General features: G+C 44.9%; 1 protein-coding gene across 1 annotated transcript in view; it reads right to left on the minus strand.

Annotated features, from left to right (window-relative positions):
- Positions 1-3,502: 3,502 nt before the first annotated feature.
- The window catches only part of topbp1 (DNA topoisomerase II binding protein 1), a 36,877-nt gene continuing 23,586 nt past the window's right edge, over positions 3,503-16,793 (minus strand). Inside the window, exons 19-28 of the mRNA XM_084325674.1 lie at positions 16,338-16,425; positions 15,247-15,457; positions 14,765-15,000; positions 14,494-14,636; positions 11,834-11,930; positions 7,807-7,970; positions 6,027-6,155; positions 5,762-5,851; positions 4,833-4,994; positions 3,503-4,221 (exon numbers count right to left, since the gene is read on the minus strand). Coding sequence (XP_084181800.1) covers positions 4,102-4,221; positions 4,833-4,994; positions 5,762-5,851; positions 6,027-6,155; positions 7,807-7,970; positions 11,834-11,930; positions 14,494-14,636; positions 14,765-15,000; positions 15,247-15,457; positions 16,338-16,425 — 1,440 coding nt within the window. The 3' untranslated portion in view covers positions 3,503-4,101. The remainder of the gene's footprint in view (positions 4,222-4,832; positions 4,995-5,761; positions 5,852-6,026; positions 6,156-7,806; positions 7,971-11,833; positions 11,931-14,493; positions 14,637-14,764; positions 15,001-15,246; positions 15,458-16,337; positions 16,426-16,793) is intronic.

Here is a 16,793-nt window from a genome sequence, read left to right on the forward strand (position 1 = left end):
TTCCCCAATTGAACAGAGCCAAAATGGCAGTGATAATGTGTTGGGGTCGCAGTGTTTCCCAACCTCAATATGGGGTAATCAGCCAAAGGAAGATAAATAAAGTTTGGGAATCCCTGTTACAAAAATAGGCTATACGTATCCAGGCTAAAGGTATAAGTTATATCCTTCCAAAATGTCCCATTATACTGCGACTTGTTCACGAGCAGCAGCTTAATATGCGGCTTTTTTTTAATCGTTTATCAATCAAAACAAAGAAAACACTATCATGTAAGGTAGGTACTGGTAGGCCTATTGATTACGCCCCCATTAATGTAATCGGCGTATGTTCGAGCCAGGCGTCAAGAGATTCAGAAACATATAGTTTGCTTCACTGGTATCATCATCATGCGCGATCCTTGTCATTTAGATCACAGTCACTGGTGATGCTGACCATACGATCTTCAGCCAAGCGCACAACAAAATCACATGTATAGCGCGCGAAAATAATCAATGCGCAGATGTTATTATAGGTTATAACTTATAGCCCAATAGATGCTGCATCATATCCCTTCACAGACACGGGCTGAGAGAAGACGCCCGTTATTATGCCGTAATAGTAACAACAGGAGACACAGGAGAGACGGGCTTGAGAGGTCTAGACTTAAAGTAGTGTAATAAACGGGAGACACGTACCTACAAGGTGCGCCGTTACGTCGGGTAGGTATCCGAGAGAAATGAACCCCCCCCCACCAAAACAAAAAGCCGCTATGTCACCACACTTCACACCAGCAGCAGCCACCACACGCACATGTTGCCAGTCCCGACAGGAATGTCACACAAGAGCTGCGAGCTCACAATGTAGCTCCATCCATCTACTGTACTGTAAATGTCTGGCTCCCCGGGGGAAGCCGCACGACCAGACCCCTGCTGGAAACTCTCTGTGCGCACTTCTCCATTTAGTTGGACACGGACGGATCACTATAACATGTCCGTTGTTTTAAGGCATTTGGCTTTCCCGTGATCACAGTACTAAATACATGTATGTATGTCCCTATGCCATAAATGTCATGTATGTTGTCATAAATGTCACTGAATTGAAAATGGGGGGCCCTGATGTAAACAAGACAAACGTCTTTCTCTGGTCTGCATCCCCTTAACAATTGTGTGTATTGAGCCGTACTGCATTGTACCCATTCTGCAATCTGTTCAATAAAGTTTTCATTCATTCACAGTGCAGGGAAAATGAGGTGATCACTGTAAATGCACGGTGTGAGAGAAGCGCGCAGAATGCCTGTAGCAGTGCCACCCACCCACGAAAACGACCATGGGGGTTTCTGGAGAGTATAGTAGGCTATAGTGTGTGTACGGCAGATGAATTTTAATGAGCAGATTGCTGCAACAGCACGGGAGCTGAGTCTGTATCCTGAGAGGAGATGATGCTGTGGTCTCGGTTAGTGGCTGGTGGATCAGCGCGAATTGACCTGTCATGGAAGCGTTGCAGTGGGGGGCGATAAACTATACACCACAACTCTTGGACCCACCGACAAAGTAGTGTATTAGTGTAACGGTTGTGACAACGTCACCTTAAACTTCGATGCCCCGAGTGGGAGTCGAACCCCGGTCTCCCACACCGCGGGCAGCAACACAGACCGCTATACCAAGAGGTGAATCCACTACTTCGCAACGTGTCTATCTGTCTTTTGAGGATGTGAGTGAGTTTAACCCATAGCACCGCTACTCACCCCAGCCCTTCTTGACTGCGCTTCACGATACCATCCGTTACACTCACCCTCTCAAACTCACTCCACTCCACCCAAGGCACTTCGATGCCCCGAGTGGGAGTCGAACCCCGGTCTCCCACGCCGCGGGCAACAACACAGACCGCTATACCAAGAGGTGAATCCACTACTTCACAACGTGTCTATCTGTCTTTTGAGGATGTGAGAGTGAGTTTAACCCATAGCACCGCTACTCACCCCAGCCCTTCTTGACTGCGCTTCACGATACCATCAGTTACACACCTTTGGGCAAATGTCGATGGAAAACAACTCCTTTAGACATGTAGGACAAGTTGTTGTTGTTAATTGGACAAGTTGTCCAATTACTGTAAAGTATCTCTTTATAATGACTAATTAGAGATGCACATTGGAGATATTGATATTGGATATTTTAATTGACACGTCACACACCACATCCACTGCCATGTATCTCAACACGACAGGTGTAAGGGTACTGGTCCATTCCAGCATCTGTCTTTGCTCGTGGGGGGCAGCTGTGGCAACGAGTGGAAGACTATATTTACCATCAAAAGGAGACAGTGGGACAAATTACTACATCTTTCTTAATCAGAGGCAAATATGGGACGGGTTTTAGTTAACAACACTGTGCAACCCAGGACGGCCCTGCTACAATTAGTTTGTTTCATCAATGTCCAATATCCGGCACACCACCTTTTGATTTGATTGATTGAATGAAAACTTTATTTAACAGATTGCAGAATGGTACAATACAGTACAGCTCAATACACACAATTGTTAAGGGGATGCAGACCAGAGAAAGACTTTCGTCTTGTTTACATCAGGGTCCCCCATGTTCAATTCATCAAAACATACATGACATACAGATAGACAGTACCTCGATCCTTGCTCTCTAGTTTTTCGTCACCATTCAAACAGTTCAACCCCTGGATCTGAAAGCCCTGAGGCTGAGACTATACCGGCTGGTTCAGCCATTGTGAGGTTAAACCACTTACTCGTCCATATGGGTCGGTAGAGAAGATACCATGTCTGCCCTTGGCCAGCAAGCATATGAAACAGCATGGCGTTGTACCAGAGGTCTTAATCAACACTGCATGGGTAAACAGTCTGGTGTTCATGCTTTGAATAGTAAATGAGTGTCGGCCCCTGGAAAAAACACCGGTTTATTAAGGTTCAATCTTAACACCAAACCTCATACTTTTGAATGATTGCCAACATTGCTACCAAAAAATTTACAATAATTATGTAAACTAAAATCCCCAGTCGACTGAATGAATGAATGAAAACTTTATTTAACAGATTGCAGAATGGGTACAATACAGTACAGCTCAATACACACAATTGTTAAGGGGATGCAGACCGGAGAAAGACTTTCGTCTTGTTTACATCAGGGTCCCCCATTTTCAATTCATAGTGACTGCCTCTCGTAGTCTACATAATAGGCATATTAAACAGTATTTTGACATATAGTCTCCTGCCCTCAATAATTGTCCTGTTACCAATTTTAACTGCCATCATTCAGACGGGATTTAGATATAAAAGAAACGCACATAAAGCGCCGTAATCACAGTGATAAATCACAACCACTCAATCTGACATACAAGCTGCTGTATTCAGTGAGGCGGGCGTTCCTGGCAGAGGAGCCTGTGTAATGAAAGATGACGGATCAGATAAATAATTCATTTAAATGCGTGTTGTTGTAATATAGAGTGATAACAAACAAAACTGCCAAGATTTAGTTTTGAGAGCAGATTTTATTCATCACGACATCCATCCTGTACAGAAGTGAAATTCTTTTTTCTCCTCTGCTTTGTAGCAGCGGCATGAATAAAATGGGACCTATATATAAATTGTATAAAATAACATAACAATACCAGCAGAAACGGCGATAAATAGCTCCAATTTACAATACAAAACAATAACCAGTGTGGATGTAGTATGTGCAAAGCCTATAATCTGAATGATGATGCTAAAAATATGTAGTTATTGATTGAACAGTAGTTTATATTTTGGTATACGTGACCTTAAAATAACGATTTTGAATGTTAAATTAACAGGCTGAAATACAATCACCAGAATGACGGATGCGATTCATCCAATGAACAAGTACTGCCATCTACAGGCCACACAGCGTCAATGCAGGCACTTTCCTAACGGTGACTCGACATTTTCCACACACGTCATTTAGTGCTACAGTACATGTCATGTAGGTTGCCATTCTAAACCAGTCTTAAATGATAGAATGAGCCAACTATCATATTGCAATTACTTTTAATTTCATACAAGTATTATTAAAAAAAATGGCTTGGAAGGAGACAGTCCTAAATGGAATGTAGAAATGGGACATTTGGTGGAAATGAGGAATTCATTTCAGACGGGTCTTTTTCAGCACAGAGGACCCTTCTGTTCCTTTGCGTTTGCGGGAGGGAGTAGCAGTGTCGCCGGAGGCAGACAGGTAATACAGTTCTATGGGTGGCGATGGCTCCTGGTGACAAGATGAATAGAAAACGTAATTTTCATCATACAGCTACAACAGTACAGAAGAATTGCAGCAGCCGTTTGAAAAACGAATTGGACCGATACAAATAAACAATAGTAGGTTTTGAAAGGGTTAGATACGGACCATTAGCCTAGCTTAAAACTCCGGGAGAGGAGTTCCATATCAAATCAAATCAAATTTATAAGGCCCGACAACACACGTTAATCATGTCCCCATGGGCCGGACACGTCTTCCTTAAACAAGTCAAGAAGAAACATCACAATAAATCAAGAACAAAACAAAAACACCACGAAATCCAAAATAAAATGTTAAATAAATAAATGAATGCAACTCTCCACGCGAAGGTAAGGAAAAACTCACAAAAAACCTAGCAATAGGAAAAAGGAATATCCGCTTCCAATCATTTGTGCTAAGCTAGGCTAGCGTGCAGCCGGAAAGCTTTCTATTGAACGCACAGAGGAAATTGGTATCCATCTTCTTGCCTGACTCTGAAGAAGACGGTAAGCACATTTCCCAAAATGTTGGCATGTTCCTTTAAACATCCAGCATTAATAACATCAGATGATGGGCCATAAACAGTGAACAGCCCCACTAACCTGCATGAGGTAGTCAGCAATGTACTCTGGCTTCAAGCATTTAACTCCCAGGGAGGCAGCCTCTGACACATCTACCTTGAAGTCTCCGGGTTTCAGCCGAGAGAAGTCTGCAAACAGGTGGCTGGCCTCCTTGTACAGGGATGGAGAGGGACTGGGTAGCACCTGGGGAGAGACCAGAGAGATGTGAGAACCTCCTTGTACAGGGATGGAGAGGGACTGAGTAGCACCTGGAGAGAGACCAGAGAGATGTGAGAACCTCCTTGTACAGGGATGGAGAGGGACTGGGTAGCACCTGGAGAGAGACCAGAGAGATGTGAGAACCTCCTTGTACAGGGATGGAGAGGGACTGGGTAGCACCTGGAGAGAGACCAGAGAGATGTGAGAACCTCCTTGTACAGGGATGGAGAGGGACTGGGTAGCACCTGGAGAGAGACCAGAGAGATGTGAGAACCTCCTTGTACAGGGATGGAGAGGGACTGGGTAGCACCTGGAGAGAGACCAGAGAGATGTGAGAACCTCCTTGTACAGGGATGGAGAGGGACTGGGTAGCACCTGGAGAGAGACCAGAGAGATGTGAGAACCTCCTTGTACAGGGATGGAGAGGGACTGGGTAGCACCTGGAGATAACTAGAGATGTGAGAAGAACAAGGGCAAGGGGAAGTTAAGTCCTCAGACAGCACATAGACAAGTTAAAAGACCTCAGACAGCACATAGACAAGTTAAAAGACCTCAGACAGCACATAGACAAGTTAAAAGACATCATAACAGGTTCTGTATAAAAACTTATTATACCAATTACATAAAAAAAAAAAAAAAAAAAAAAAAAAATGTAATACCAATTACATTCCTTCCACATGAAGACTGTGTTAATTTAAGTGAGTTGATTGTGAGGGTGTGATATGTGACACAGTGGAGAAGCAAGTAACAACCTTTGCGCCACCAGACTGCAGTAGGCGCCTAAATCCTGCCTCTCTGCTCTGGTCAATGTTCAGCATCACTGTCCAACCACTGAACGCTCCCTGAGGGGAATGAGACAAAGGCTTGTTTAGAGAAAAGTCCTACTTAACCAATGACTAGTATATAACAAATCAATATGCAAAAGCTAATTAAGATTTTTGTACAATATATATAGTATATATAATATGGTATATTACAGAAGTACAATTCTAGCGTGTAGAGCTATGTGAGGAGTACCTTCTGGTCCGAGCGCTCCTGCAGGGACTTCCTCCAGCGCATGGCAGCCATGGCCAGCCTCTTCTGCTGGGAGGTGATAGAAGGCAAGGCGTCCAGGATGGAACCACTGCCCCACTCATACTCAGCCTCCTGGAACACAGGTCAGTGTTTTAATTTACATACAGGGTTCCTACGGGTTTTTGCTGAGTAAATTCCACAATTTTCCCATCACTATTCCACGACAAAATAGAGCCATTACCATGACATATATTTGATTAAAGTAGGGTGTACATCTTTTTTGTCATCTAGCCGACGCTTTTATCCAAAGCGACTTACAATTTGTGTACAACAAGTCAGCAGGAGGGGTAGACCCAGGGGTGCGTTGGGGATTTCAAAGCTGGTTGCACTGTTTTAATGACGCCACGTGCACGCGCATAAATGTTCCCTTGCGTGCGCACAGACTAAAGACAATGCCTAATTGCCTCTAGGAATGGAATGTAACACATTTCATTCACAAGTTGTGTGGATGTATCTGAGAACGTATTTGAACACACCTGGCGAGTGGCGACCTGCGCTATTGTTATGCAAAGTAGCCAGGTGGGTACTTGGCGAGTTGGCGCATCAGTCGAGTGCAGCGCATTCCTGTGTGCACACGTGTGCACATCCGTGCATGTGCGTGCTTCTGCTTCTGCTCACAGAGCCGGTTGCTCGGCGTGCAACCCCGTCCCATGAGCAACGCACCCCTGGGTAGACCTCTGACGGCTAAGGGTAAGTGGAGTGGATGTGGTAAGAAGGCAACAGAAAGCAACATGTCCTCGTCACTGTGCGGTTGCTAATGAAAGCAGATACACAACAATACCCTGCTAGCTGACATTCTGGAGACTTGAACCAGTGATCTAATGAAAGCAGACACCCAACCCTTCCTTGTCTGGGTCTCATTTCTCCTACGTAGATTGGATCCAATAAACTCCCTCCACACAGCTGCATTCTTCAGGGTTCCCACTCTCTTTGAGAAATACTTTTCCAGCACTTACAGGTGACTGCTAGCTACACTCATCACTGCTAACTGTACAATAAGGTCTTCCCATTGTTAGCAACAACTCCTGTGTGCCAACAATTCCTCGTAAATGACGTGCGTAGTTTAATAGGGAAGTAGCACTGCTATAAATCCTACCAATAGTCGAGTTTCAAACTAAATACACACCTTTAGGTCATTTTAGTCAATTTCCCAGGTTTTCAATGACTGGGAATCTAGTACCTGAATTTCCAGGTTTTCCAGGACAAGCGGGAACCCTGATTCTTATAGTCTAAGAGTTGTCAGATTGACTTGTCGTGTTTGAGAGCCTGACCTGGAGGAAGTGATCGTCTGTCGTGTTTAAGAGCCTGAGCTGGAGGAAGTGGTCGTCTGTCGTGTTTAAGAGCCTGACCTGGAGGAAGTGGTGTCGTGTTTAAGAGCCTGACCTGGAGGAAGTGGTGTCGTGTTTAAGAGCCTGACCTGGAGGAAGTGATGTCGTGTTTAAGAGCCTGACCTGGAGGAAGTGGTGTCGTGTTTAAGAGCCTGACCTGGAGGAAGTGATGTCGTGTTTAAGAGCCTGACCTGGAGGAAGTGGTGTCGTGTTTAAGAGCCTGACCTGGAGGAAGTGGTGTCGTGTTTAAGAGCCTGACCTGGAGGAAGTGGTGTCGTGTTTAAGAGCCTGAGCTGGAGGAAGTGGTGTCGTGTTTAAGAGCCTGAGCTGGAGGAAGTGGTGTCGTGTTTAAGAGCCTGACCTGGAGGAAGTGGTGTCGTGTTTAAGAGCCTGACCTGGAGGAAGTGACCCACGGAGCGACAGGCCTCCAGGTAGGAGCGATGGAGGATCCACTTTCCGGCGGCCATGGCTGCCAGGTACTTCTCGTTCCGCAGGGGATTCCCCACGACGATGTGGGAGCAGCTGGGGTCAAAGGACTGCATGTCCAGGACGACGCCACCTATAGGAGGAACATAGACAGGACACGTTCAGAGACTGAGGTGCTGCTGGTTATTGGTTAATGCTTACATAGTTCACAGAGCTGAAAGTAGTGTCACTGCTTTACCAGAGATAGGAAGGGTGCTGGGGAACTGAGCAATGCCATAAAAATGTCTTTATCTGCTGGTAAATAGTGCTCATTGACTGCCACGCTGTTTTCCCATCTTTACTCCCTGGCGCCAGCGTTATTGACCATTTTCACAATGTTTGCGGACCCATCGTATATATTCTATATTATAGCTATGGAGAGACAATAGTATGGCTCATTTGACAGGCACTATTTATAGTCCAACATGGACAAACCAGTTAATTTCTACATACTTTCGTTTGTGCGCTATTCCATGCTAAACATCGCCCCGTTTCAAAATAATCCAGTCTCGTTTTCTAGATACTGTGAGATATGACGTGCATATGCGCAAATCGTTCGGGTTGCTCGCCTGAAACCTATATTATTTCCAAAACAAAGGTATATACCATATTAGATGTTTCGTCACAAAATCATCAAGGGGGGGGGGGGGGGGTCATTTTACGAAGCTGCGATCGTTACCAAAAGCATGTTTTAGGTTCGGTAAAATAGACCTAAAATAGACCATACCTTAGTCAGAAGGTACTCCAAAATGAATAATCCCAGTAGTTACATCGCAATCGCCATCACTGGTGCATTGGGCCTGGCCTATAATATGGGAAACAATAGGTTTCAGGCGAGCAAATCCACGACAGATAGCTGTGTGCTGATTCACTTTGAGGGGGAGGGGATTCCTGCAGCCGGAGGTACTGAAAGACCCAGTTTGGGATTCGTCTTTGCAATTATAACGTAGGCAGTGGTGCCAGGGAGACACAGGCAGGTCTTTAGAATGGGAAAATTAAAAAAAAGGATCTAAAAACGAGGTGCTCAACGGTTGGATTTGAAACACGAGAATTCCCGTGTTTGGCGCTGAATGAGTTAAAAGGGTTCACCCAAAATAATATTATAAAAGCAAAATATTTCTCCCTTACCTGGAGTGCTATTTATCCATCCATTTGGTGTGATTCACTGAGTTCAATATCTGCTTAGAGATGTCTGCTGTCACTCCAATACAATGGAACGGAGTGGCATTGGGTTTATATAGTGCTCAAAGCACCAAGACATACACAAGAAAGCTCAACAGCAATGTCTCTTTCCAGAAATCATGACATGGCTACCCAAGAGAATCCACCCACCTTATTGTGAACATTCTCATTAAGAACCATCATGGCAGGTGTACTTCGGTAGAAAACAAGTCCCCATGAAACTGTTCTCAATGAGGTATGTGATTACCTCGAGTAGCCGTGTCATGATGTCTGGAAGGAAACATTGCTGGTGAGATTTTCAAATGTATTTATTTGGCACTCAATTCAGCTCCACTGTTTTGTGAGTGATAGCAGATATCTCTACAGTGGATATCTCCAAACTGTGAACTGCCCTTTAAAACAGGGTTCCTACAGACATTGCAAAATGAAATTCAAGGACTTTTAAGTACTTTTACAAGCACTATTTATCATTTTCAAGGATGTCACTCGAAGGATACAATTCACTTTTAAATGCTGTGTTTTTAAGCATCTTCTTGGCCTGCTTGCCAGCTAGAGCAAGCTAGAGCATCACACGTGAAGAAATGAGGAAAAGCAGTTGGAGCGCGAGAGACAGCGACTCGTCAGATTTGATTAAAAGTAAAAACAGAACCAAAGAAAAAGATTTCTTGATTCAGAACAATTTGATCATGGACGAACAAAACATTCAATGCGAAAGGTTGATTTGAATTTCAAGGACTTTTTAAGCACCTTGTTAAAAATGGGCTGTTTTCAAGGAATTCCAGGCCTTGACTTAAAAAATCAAGCACTTTCAAAAATAAAGCACTTTAAGCACATCAAGGACCTTGTGCGAACCCTGCTTTAAGCATGTGGTCTATTGTGTACAGTTAGTGTATACTGTGTACTGTGTGGTGGAATAAACTAATCATCAAAAACATGGCCGGATACTGAGCTCACAAATGTATTTGCAGGAGGAAGCCCTCCGAGTGTCTGGTTTCCCCGATCAGCAGCAGAGATTTACTTTTGCAATAAACCCTGCATGCTGATATTTCCATGTAAATGGAGCCAGGGAGCATCTGTTGGCTTTGAGATACAAGTGGTTTGATTTATAGACCCATCTCAAATTGGCAGTAGCCACTAGCCAGGTAGAATATCAATGTTTTCAGCATAGTGTCGTATACAGTTGGCTAGTTGCTGCTCTCTGCTCTTCTCCACAGTCCTCATCTCTGAGGGGTCTAGATACGCTGAAATCTTACTTCAGCCAGTGAATATCGTGAGGCAAGAAATAAAATTGGAGAAAAAAGTATTTCCCAAACTCAAATGGGCTCGAGATGGAAATTGGGAGTCAACTATGACACTGAAAGAAGGACATGACACGCTTCTTTTTCCATAGCATTCTAGTTATGAGGCGTTCACGATCATCTGTAGGCATATACATGGAATTTTTATCTCATCACAAAATGTTCCTGTTTAAATTAATAATTAAAGAAAGTCAAGATTTCTCACAAAAGTATTTCTCAAATATATGAGGAAATCTACTATTTCAGTTTGCTACTGTATGGAACATTATCATGCAGTCCAATAGTATGAGCATCAACTGGACTATCTAATGTAATTTTGCAATACATGTCAATATCGGGGTAAGAAAAGGGGCCCTCTGAATTACTTGATATTTATTTTCCATAATCACCCAGAGTAGTACTGTATAGGTCACTGTTACTGATGACCATCAACTGCTAAAGTTAACTTTCTGTCTTGGTTTCTGGAGGTCTGTACCGTCACAGCCCTAGATAGAGACAGACTCACCAAGCCCCTCTATGAGGTGGCTGTAGATAGACTCACCAAGCCCCTCTATGAGGTGGCTGTAGATAGACTCACCAAGCCCCTCTATGAGGTGGCTGTAGATAGACTCACTGAGCTGCTCTATGAGGTGGCTGTAGATAGACTCACCAAGCCCCTCTATGAGGTGGCTGTAGATAGACTCACCAAGCCCCTCTATGAGGTGGCTGTAGACAGACTCACCAAGCCCCTCTATGAGGTGGCTGTAGATAGACTCACCAAGCCCCTCTATGAGGTGGCTGTAGACAGACTCACCAAGCCCCTCTATGAGGTGGCTGTAGATAGACTCACCAAGCCCCTCTATGAGGTGGCTGTAGATAGACTCACCAAGCCCCTCTATGAGGTGGCTGTAGATAGACTCACCAAGCCCCTCTATGAGGTGGCTGTAGATAGACTCACCAAGCCCCTCTATGAGGTGGCTGTAGATAGACTCACCAAGCCCCTCTATGAGGTGGCTGTAGATAGACTCACCTAGCCCCTCTATGAGGTGGCTGTAGATAGACTCACCTAGCTGCTCTATGAGGTGGCTGTAGATAGACTCACCTAGCCCCTCTATGAGGTGGCTGTAGATAGACTCACCTAGCCCCTCTATGAGGTGGCTGTAGATAGACTCACCTAGCCCCTCTATGAGGTGGCTGTAGATAGACTCACCTAGCCCCTCTATGAGGTGGCTGTAGATAGACTCACCAAGCCCCTCTATGAGGTGGCTGTAGATAGACTCACCTAGCTGCTCTATGAGGTGGCTGTAGATAGACTCACCTAGCCCCTCTATGAGGTGGCTGTAGATAGACTCACCAAGCCCCTCTATGAGGTGGCTGTAGATAGACTCACCTAGCTGCTCTATGAGGTGGCTGTAGATAGACTCACCTAGCCCCTCTATGAGGTGGCTGTAGATAGACTCACCAAGCCCCTCTATGAGGTGGCTGTAGATAGACTCACCGAGCTGCTCTATGAGGTGGCTGTAGTCGATACGTTCCTGGGGGTTGAGAGAGGAGAGCTGGAATCTCGGTGGCTCCCTCTCTGCCTCACTCTCCTCCTGAGGGGAAGAAACAACCTTTTTAAGACAAACCCATAGTATTCCATGGCATCATCATCATCATCATCATCATCATCATCATCATCATCATCATCATCATCATCATCACCACCACAGACGTCATGGGAGGCAAACAACAGGTATATATATTATTATATTATAATTATATGAAGTCGACTGAAGGCTTCTTGTCCTCTGCGAAAGCATGCAATTTGTCCACTGATGGATACATCTCTTGATATGTCTAGTGTGTGAACTCTTTCAGGTGCCGTTTTCTTAAGGCCTCTGCATGCTACAGCAAATTCAAAGCAACTTCAACACAACATCGGCGCGATTTCAGCGCGCTTGTTGCAGACAGTCTTGTAGACTGTGTTGCTTGGGCGTTGCGTACCTGTGTCCAAAATCTAATCTAAAGACCCGTTGCGTTGGTATTGCGTAGCAGTGATTGGTTGGTAGTGAATGGGGGCGGGGCTGTCTGTCACTTCTAGTGTTCCTGGCTCGAGACCAAAAGAAAACTTTCTGACAGGAGCTCGAGACCAAAAGAAAACTTTCTGACAGGAGCTCGATAGCTAGTGTATTGTTTCATTACACTTGTTTAATTGTTTGTTTAAAATGAATCAAATGCAGGAGCGTATTGCAGAGGAGGTCCGAAAGTACCAACATTTATATAATAGCGGGTCTAAAGACTACAAGGATAGCATTATGACGATGAATTTGTGGAAGGAGATTGGGGAAACAATGGGGATGGACTGGGTTGATATTACACTATATACAAGAACACAAGCGAAAACAATCATAAACAGGGCTATTATTATACTAACGATGTATGGTTGAGAAGGGAAATCCGTTTGTAATGGCTAGAGTGGGCACCTTCGGCTGCCCAAAGTATTCAGGCGGGCTGGGCGCGCTCGAGCCGCACATCCGGGGTACATTTTGTTGCATCATAGGCTGCGCGTTGATTTTGCAGAAGCATAAAGGTAATGTGTCTGCAACACCGTTGCTTTGTCGATGTTGTGTTGAAGTTGCTTTGAATTTGCTGTAGCATGCAGAGGCCTTTAGGCAGTTAGCCTCGCTGGTATGCGCGCCATTAGCGTTAGCCATGCTTCTAGGCCTCTTTGCTTTTGGAAAGAATGATTAAAAAAAAGAATAATAATAAATATATATTATAATAATTTTTTTTGCCATTCAACTAAGAGGTTGGTAGTCGACTACGGCTCCTTTCGATCGATTAGTCGACTAGTCAAGGTCAGCCCTAATTTCTACTTGTGTGTGTGGTCACCTGTGTGTATTTCTACTTGTGTGTGTGTGGTCACCTGTGTGTATTTCTACTTGTGTGTGTGTGTGTGGTCACCTGTGTGTATTTCTACTCGTGTGTGTGTGTGTGTGGTCACCTGTGTGTATTTCTACTCGTGTGTGTGTGTGTGTGTGTGTGTGTGTGTGTGTGTGTGTGTGTGTGTGTGTGTGTGTGGTCACCTGTGTGTATTTCTACTCGTGTGTGTGTGTGTGTGTGTGTGTGTGTGTGTGTGTGGTCACCTGTGTGTATTTCTACTCGTGTGTGTGTGTGTGTGTGTGGTCACCTGGGTGTATTTCTACTCGTGTGTGTGTGTGTGTGGTCACCCGTGTGTATTTCTACTCGTGTGTGTGTGTGTGTGTGTGTGTGTGTGTGTGGTCACCTGGGTGTATTTCTACTCGTGTGTGTGTGTGTGTGTGTGTGTGTGGTCACCCGTGTGTATTTCTACTCATGTGTGTGTGTGGTCACCTGTGTGTATTTCTACTCGTGTGTGTGTGTGTGTGTGTGTGTGTGTGGTCACCCGTGTGTATTTCTACTCGTGTGTGTGTGTGTGTGTGTGTGTGTGTGTGTGGTCACCTGGGTGTATTTCTACTCGTGTGTGTGTGTGTGTGTGTGTGTGTGTGTGTGGTCACCCGTGTGTATTTCTACTCGTGTGTGTGTGTGTGTGTGTGTGTGTGTGTGGTCACCTGGGTGTATTTCTACTCGTGTGTGTGTGTGTGTGTGTGTGTGTGTGGTCACCCGTGTGTATTTCTACTCATGTGTGTGTGTGGTCACCTGTGTGTATTTCTACTCGTGTGTGTGTGTGTGGTCACCTGTGTGTATTTCTACTCGTGTGTGTGTGTGTGGTCACCTGGGTGTATTTCTACTCGTGTGTGTGTGTGTGGTCACCTGTGTGTATTTCTACTCGTGTGTGTGTGTGGTCACCTGTGTGTATTTCTACTCGTGTGTGTGTGTGTGGTCACCTGTGTGTATTTCTACTCGTGTGTGTGTGTGTGGTCACCTGGGTGTATTTCTACTCGTGTGTGTGTGTGTGGTCACCTGTGTGTATTTCTACTCGTGTGTGTGTGTGTGGTCACCTGGGTGTATTTCTACTTGTGTGTGTGTGTGTGGTCACCTGGGTGTATTTCTACTCGTGTGTGTGTGTGTGGTCACCTGGGTGTATTTCTACTTGTGTGTGTGTGTGTGGTCACCTGGGTGTATTTCTACTCGTGTGTGTGTGTGTGTGTGTGTGTGGTCACCTGGGTGTATTTCTACTCGTGTGTGTGTGGTCACCTGTGGCTCTGGTGGTACTGGAGGGTTGGCGAGGGGGAAGGCGATGTCGGGGGCTTTAGGAGTGAGGAGGTCTTCTTCTGGCTCCTCTCTTGAAGGGGTCACGACCCTCTGGCCCATCGGTTGGTCGATGCCATCACAGGCAGCTGGAACGGGGAGAAGAGGGTTTAGAGGTGAATGTCGACATGCAACACAAATGCATGAAAAAAAAATAAAAAATAAGAAATTCTAGGATTATCAACAATAATTATGTAACTCAGCGGACTGTCCTCACCTATCTCTACCAGCTCAGAGTCGGTCATGGAGTCCCTGAGCGTCGGGCCGTTCTCAGCGTGTGCAATGGGGGCCGGGGGCATGGCCAGGGGCTCAGACTGCTGGGAGGGGCTGCCAGGCCACTGCCGGTTGTCGGCCAGTCTGGCCCTCTCCTCCCGGGCTGTGGGGTCGTCCCATACGATCTGCTCACTCTGAGACGGTTCCGTGTTGATGTCCATCACCGCTGCTCTGGACACCCTGGGGGCCCCCCGAGAGAAAGACGGCAGAGGATTTTAGACGCAGAGCAACTCATTAATATCGTAATGAGGTCAATAGATGTGTGCATGTAAACACAGCCACTGTGCGTCCTTGTTCGGTCTGAACTACTGTGAAAATGTACACAGTTACAAAACGGGTCATTAAAGTCCATCTCAGCGAGACTGTGTACCGACTGCATGCTCAGGAATGTTTTTTACGATTCCCATCTGTATCTCGTCTTCCCACCTCAGAGCCTCCAAGGTGCGTCTGCTGCTGCTGCCGCGTCCGGCTCGGGACCCCGGCCTGTCGGGGGTGTTGGGGCCCGTGTCTGTGCCTCCCGAGCCCAGCCGGGTCAGCCGTACCGAGGTGCGCCTCCGGGAGGTGAGCTTGGTGGCCGACATGATCTCTTGGAGCTGCCGCTGCAGGTTCACTCTCGTCTCCAGCGTCTCGGTCATTTCTAACAGAAGAAAAAAGGTCAACGAGAAATGCATCGTTATGTTCATATCATTATGTTCATACCGTAATTCCTCTAATAGTAACCGGGTCTCAAATACAAGCCGGGTCTCTATTAATGGCCGGGTGCGCTCTTGAGCTAAGCAATTATAAGCCGGCCTCCTAATACAAGCCGGGTTACTAATATACTGAGCTGCATACTGAGCGAGTTACTTGATTTCACTTTGAAAACGTTGAAATGACCAGTGACCACCTGTAATTGCACTGTTTACTATTTCATACAGTACTTGGTTTCAATAAATGAACCCAGTACATTTTACTGGGTTCAAACTGACACAAAATGTTGATTTATTCATTATGATCCGTTTGAAAATTTGAAATATAGGCCTCCCTCTTATACAGGCCTCCTCCTAATACAAGCCTGGTACCCGCTACAGTTGAAACAAATACAAGCCGGGGTTACTATTAGAGGAATTACGGTATTTACTTATTAAAAATGTGATGGAACATCTGATTATTATATTGTAACAGTGTATTGTAATCAGTGTATTGTATTTTAACTTACACACACACTCACTCTCACGCACGCGCATACACACACACACACTTACTTCTTAATCTCACATACTCCAATAAGGTCCTTACATTGATCTGGTTTTCCAACTTGCTATATGTAATATAATTACGTTTATTATTATTATAGGTGGAGGTTTCTTACAAGCCTTCTGGGCTTTTCTGCCTCTTCCTGCACTGTATATATTTTGTACTTTACAGATGTCGTTATTGTGTTGTTGTTTTTATACTGCGCAAAAAAAAGAAACTAAACTATTACAAGTAATTGTAATTCTGCAATTCTGGGGCAAAATAAGGCAAATGAAACCCACCTCTGGTGTCCTGTGTCTGGTCCCCCTCCACCTCTCCATCACTTACACGACGTGGTGGTGTTGCATCTTCTGCGGCTTGGTCTTCAGGCTGGGGGAGATACAGATAAGAGGGATATTAAATTAGATTAAAATGTATTGTCATCATAATCAATTGTCTTTTTCACTATAATCATATCTATCCCATCACTGTCAATGGATGTCTTATTCTTTGACTTTGATACAATGGATGATTTCTGCTTCACTGACATTTCCCAAAAACATAGACTGCAGTACTTCACTATCTCCTCTCCATCCTTCCTGTAAAGGTTCATCATGTTTTTTTCAGTTTCATAGTAGAAGTATTTATAGGCATATCAGACTTTCTTTTGACAATGGGAGTGGGTTTCTCCATTGAGGGTATCTTGTTTTTTTTTTTTCATTCCGTTTTTTTATTTTTTATTCAATTTATTTCTGGGC

Source organism: Notolepis coatsorum (genome assembly GCF_963971535.1).
Source record: "Notolepis coatsorum genome assembly, chromosome: 12".
NCBI classification, from domain to species: domain Eukaryota; kingdom Metazoa; phylum Chordata; class Actinopteri; order Aulopiformes; family Paralepididae; genus Notolepis; species Notolepis coatsorum.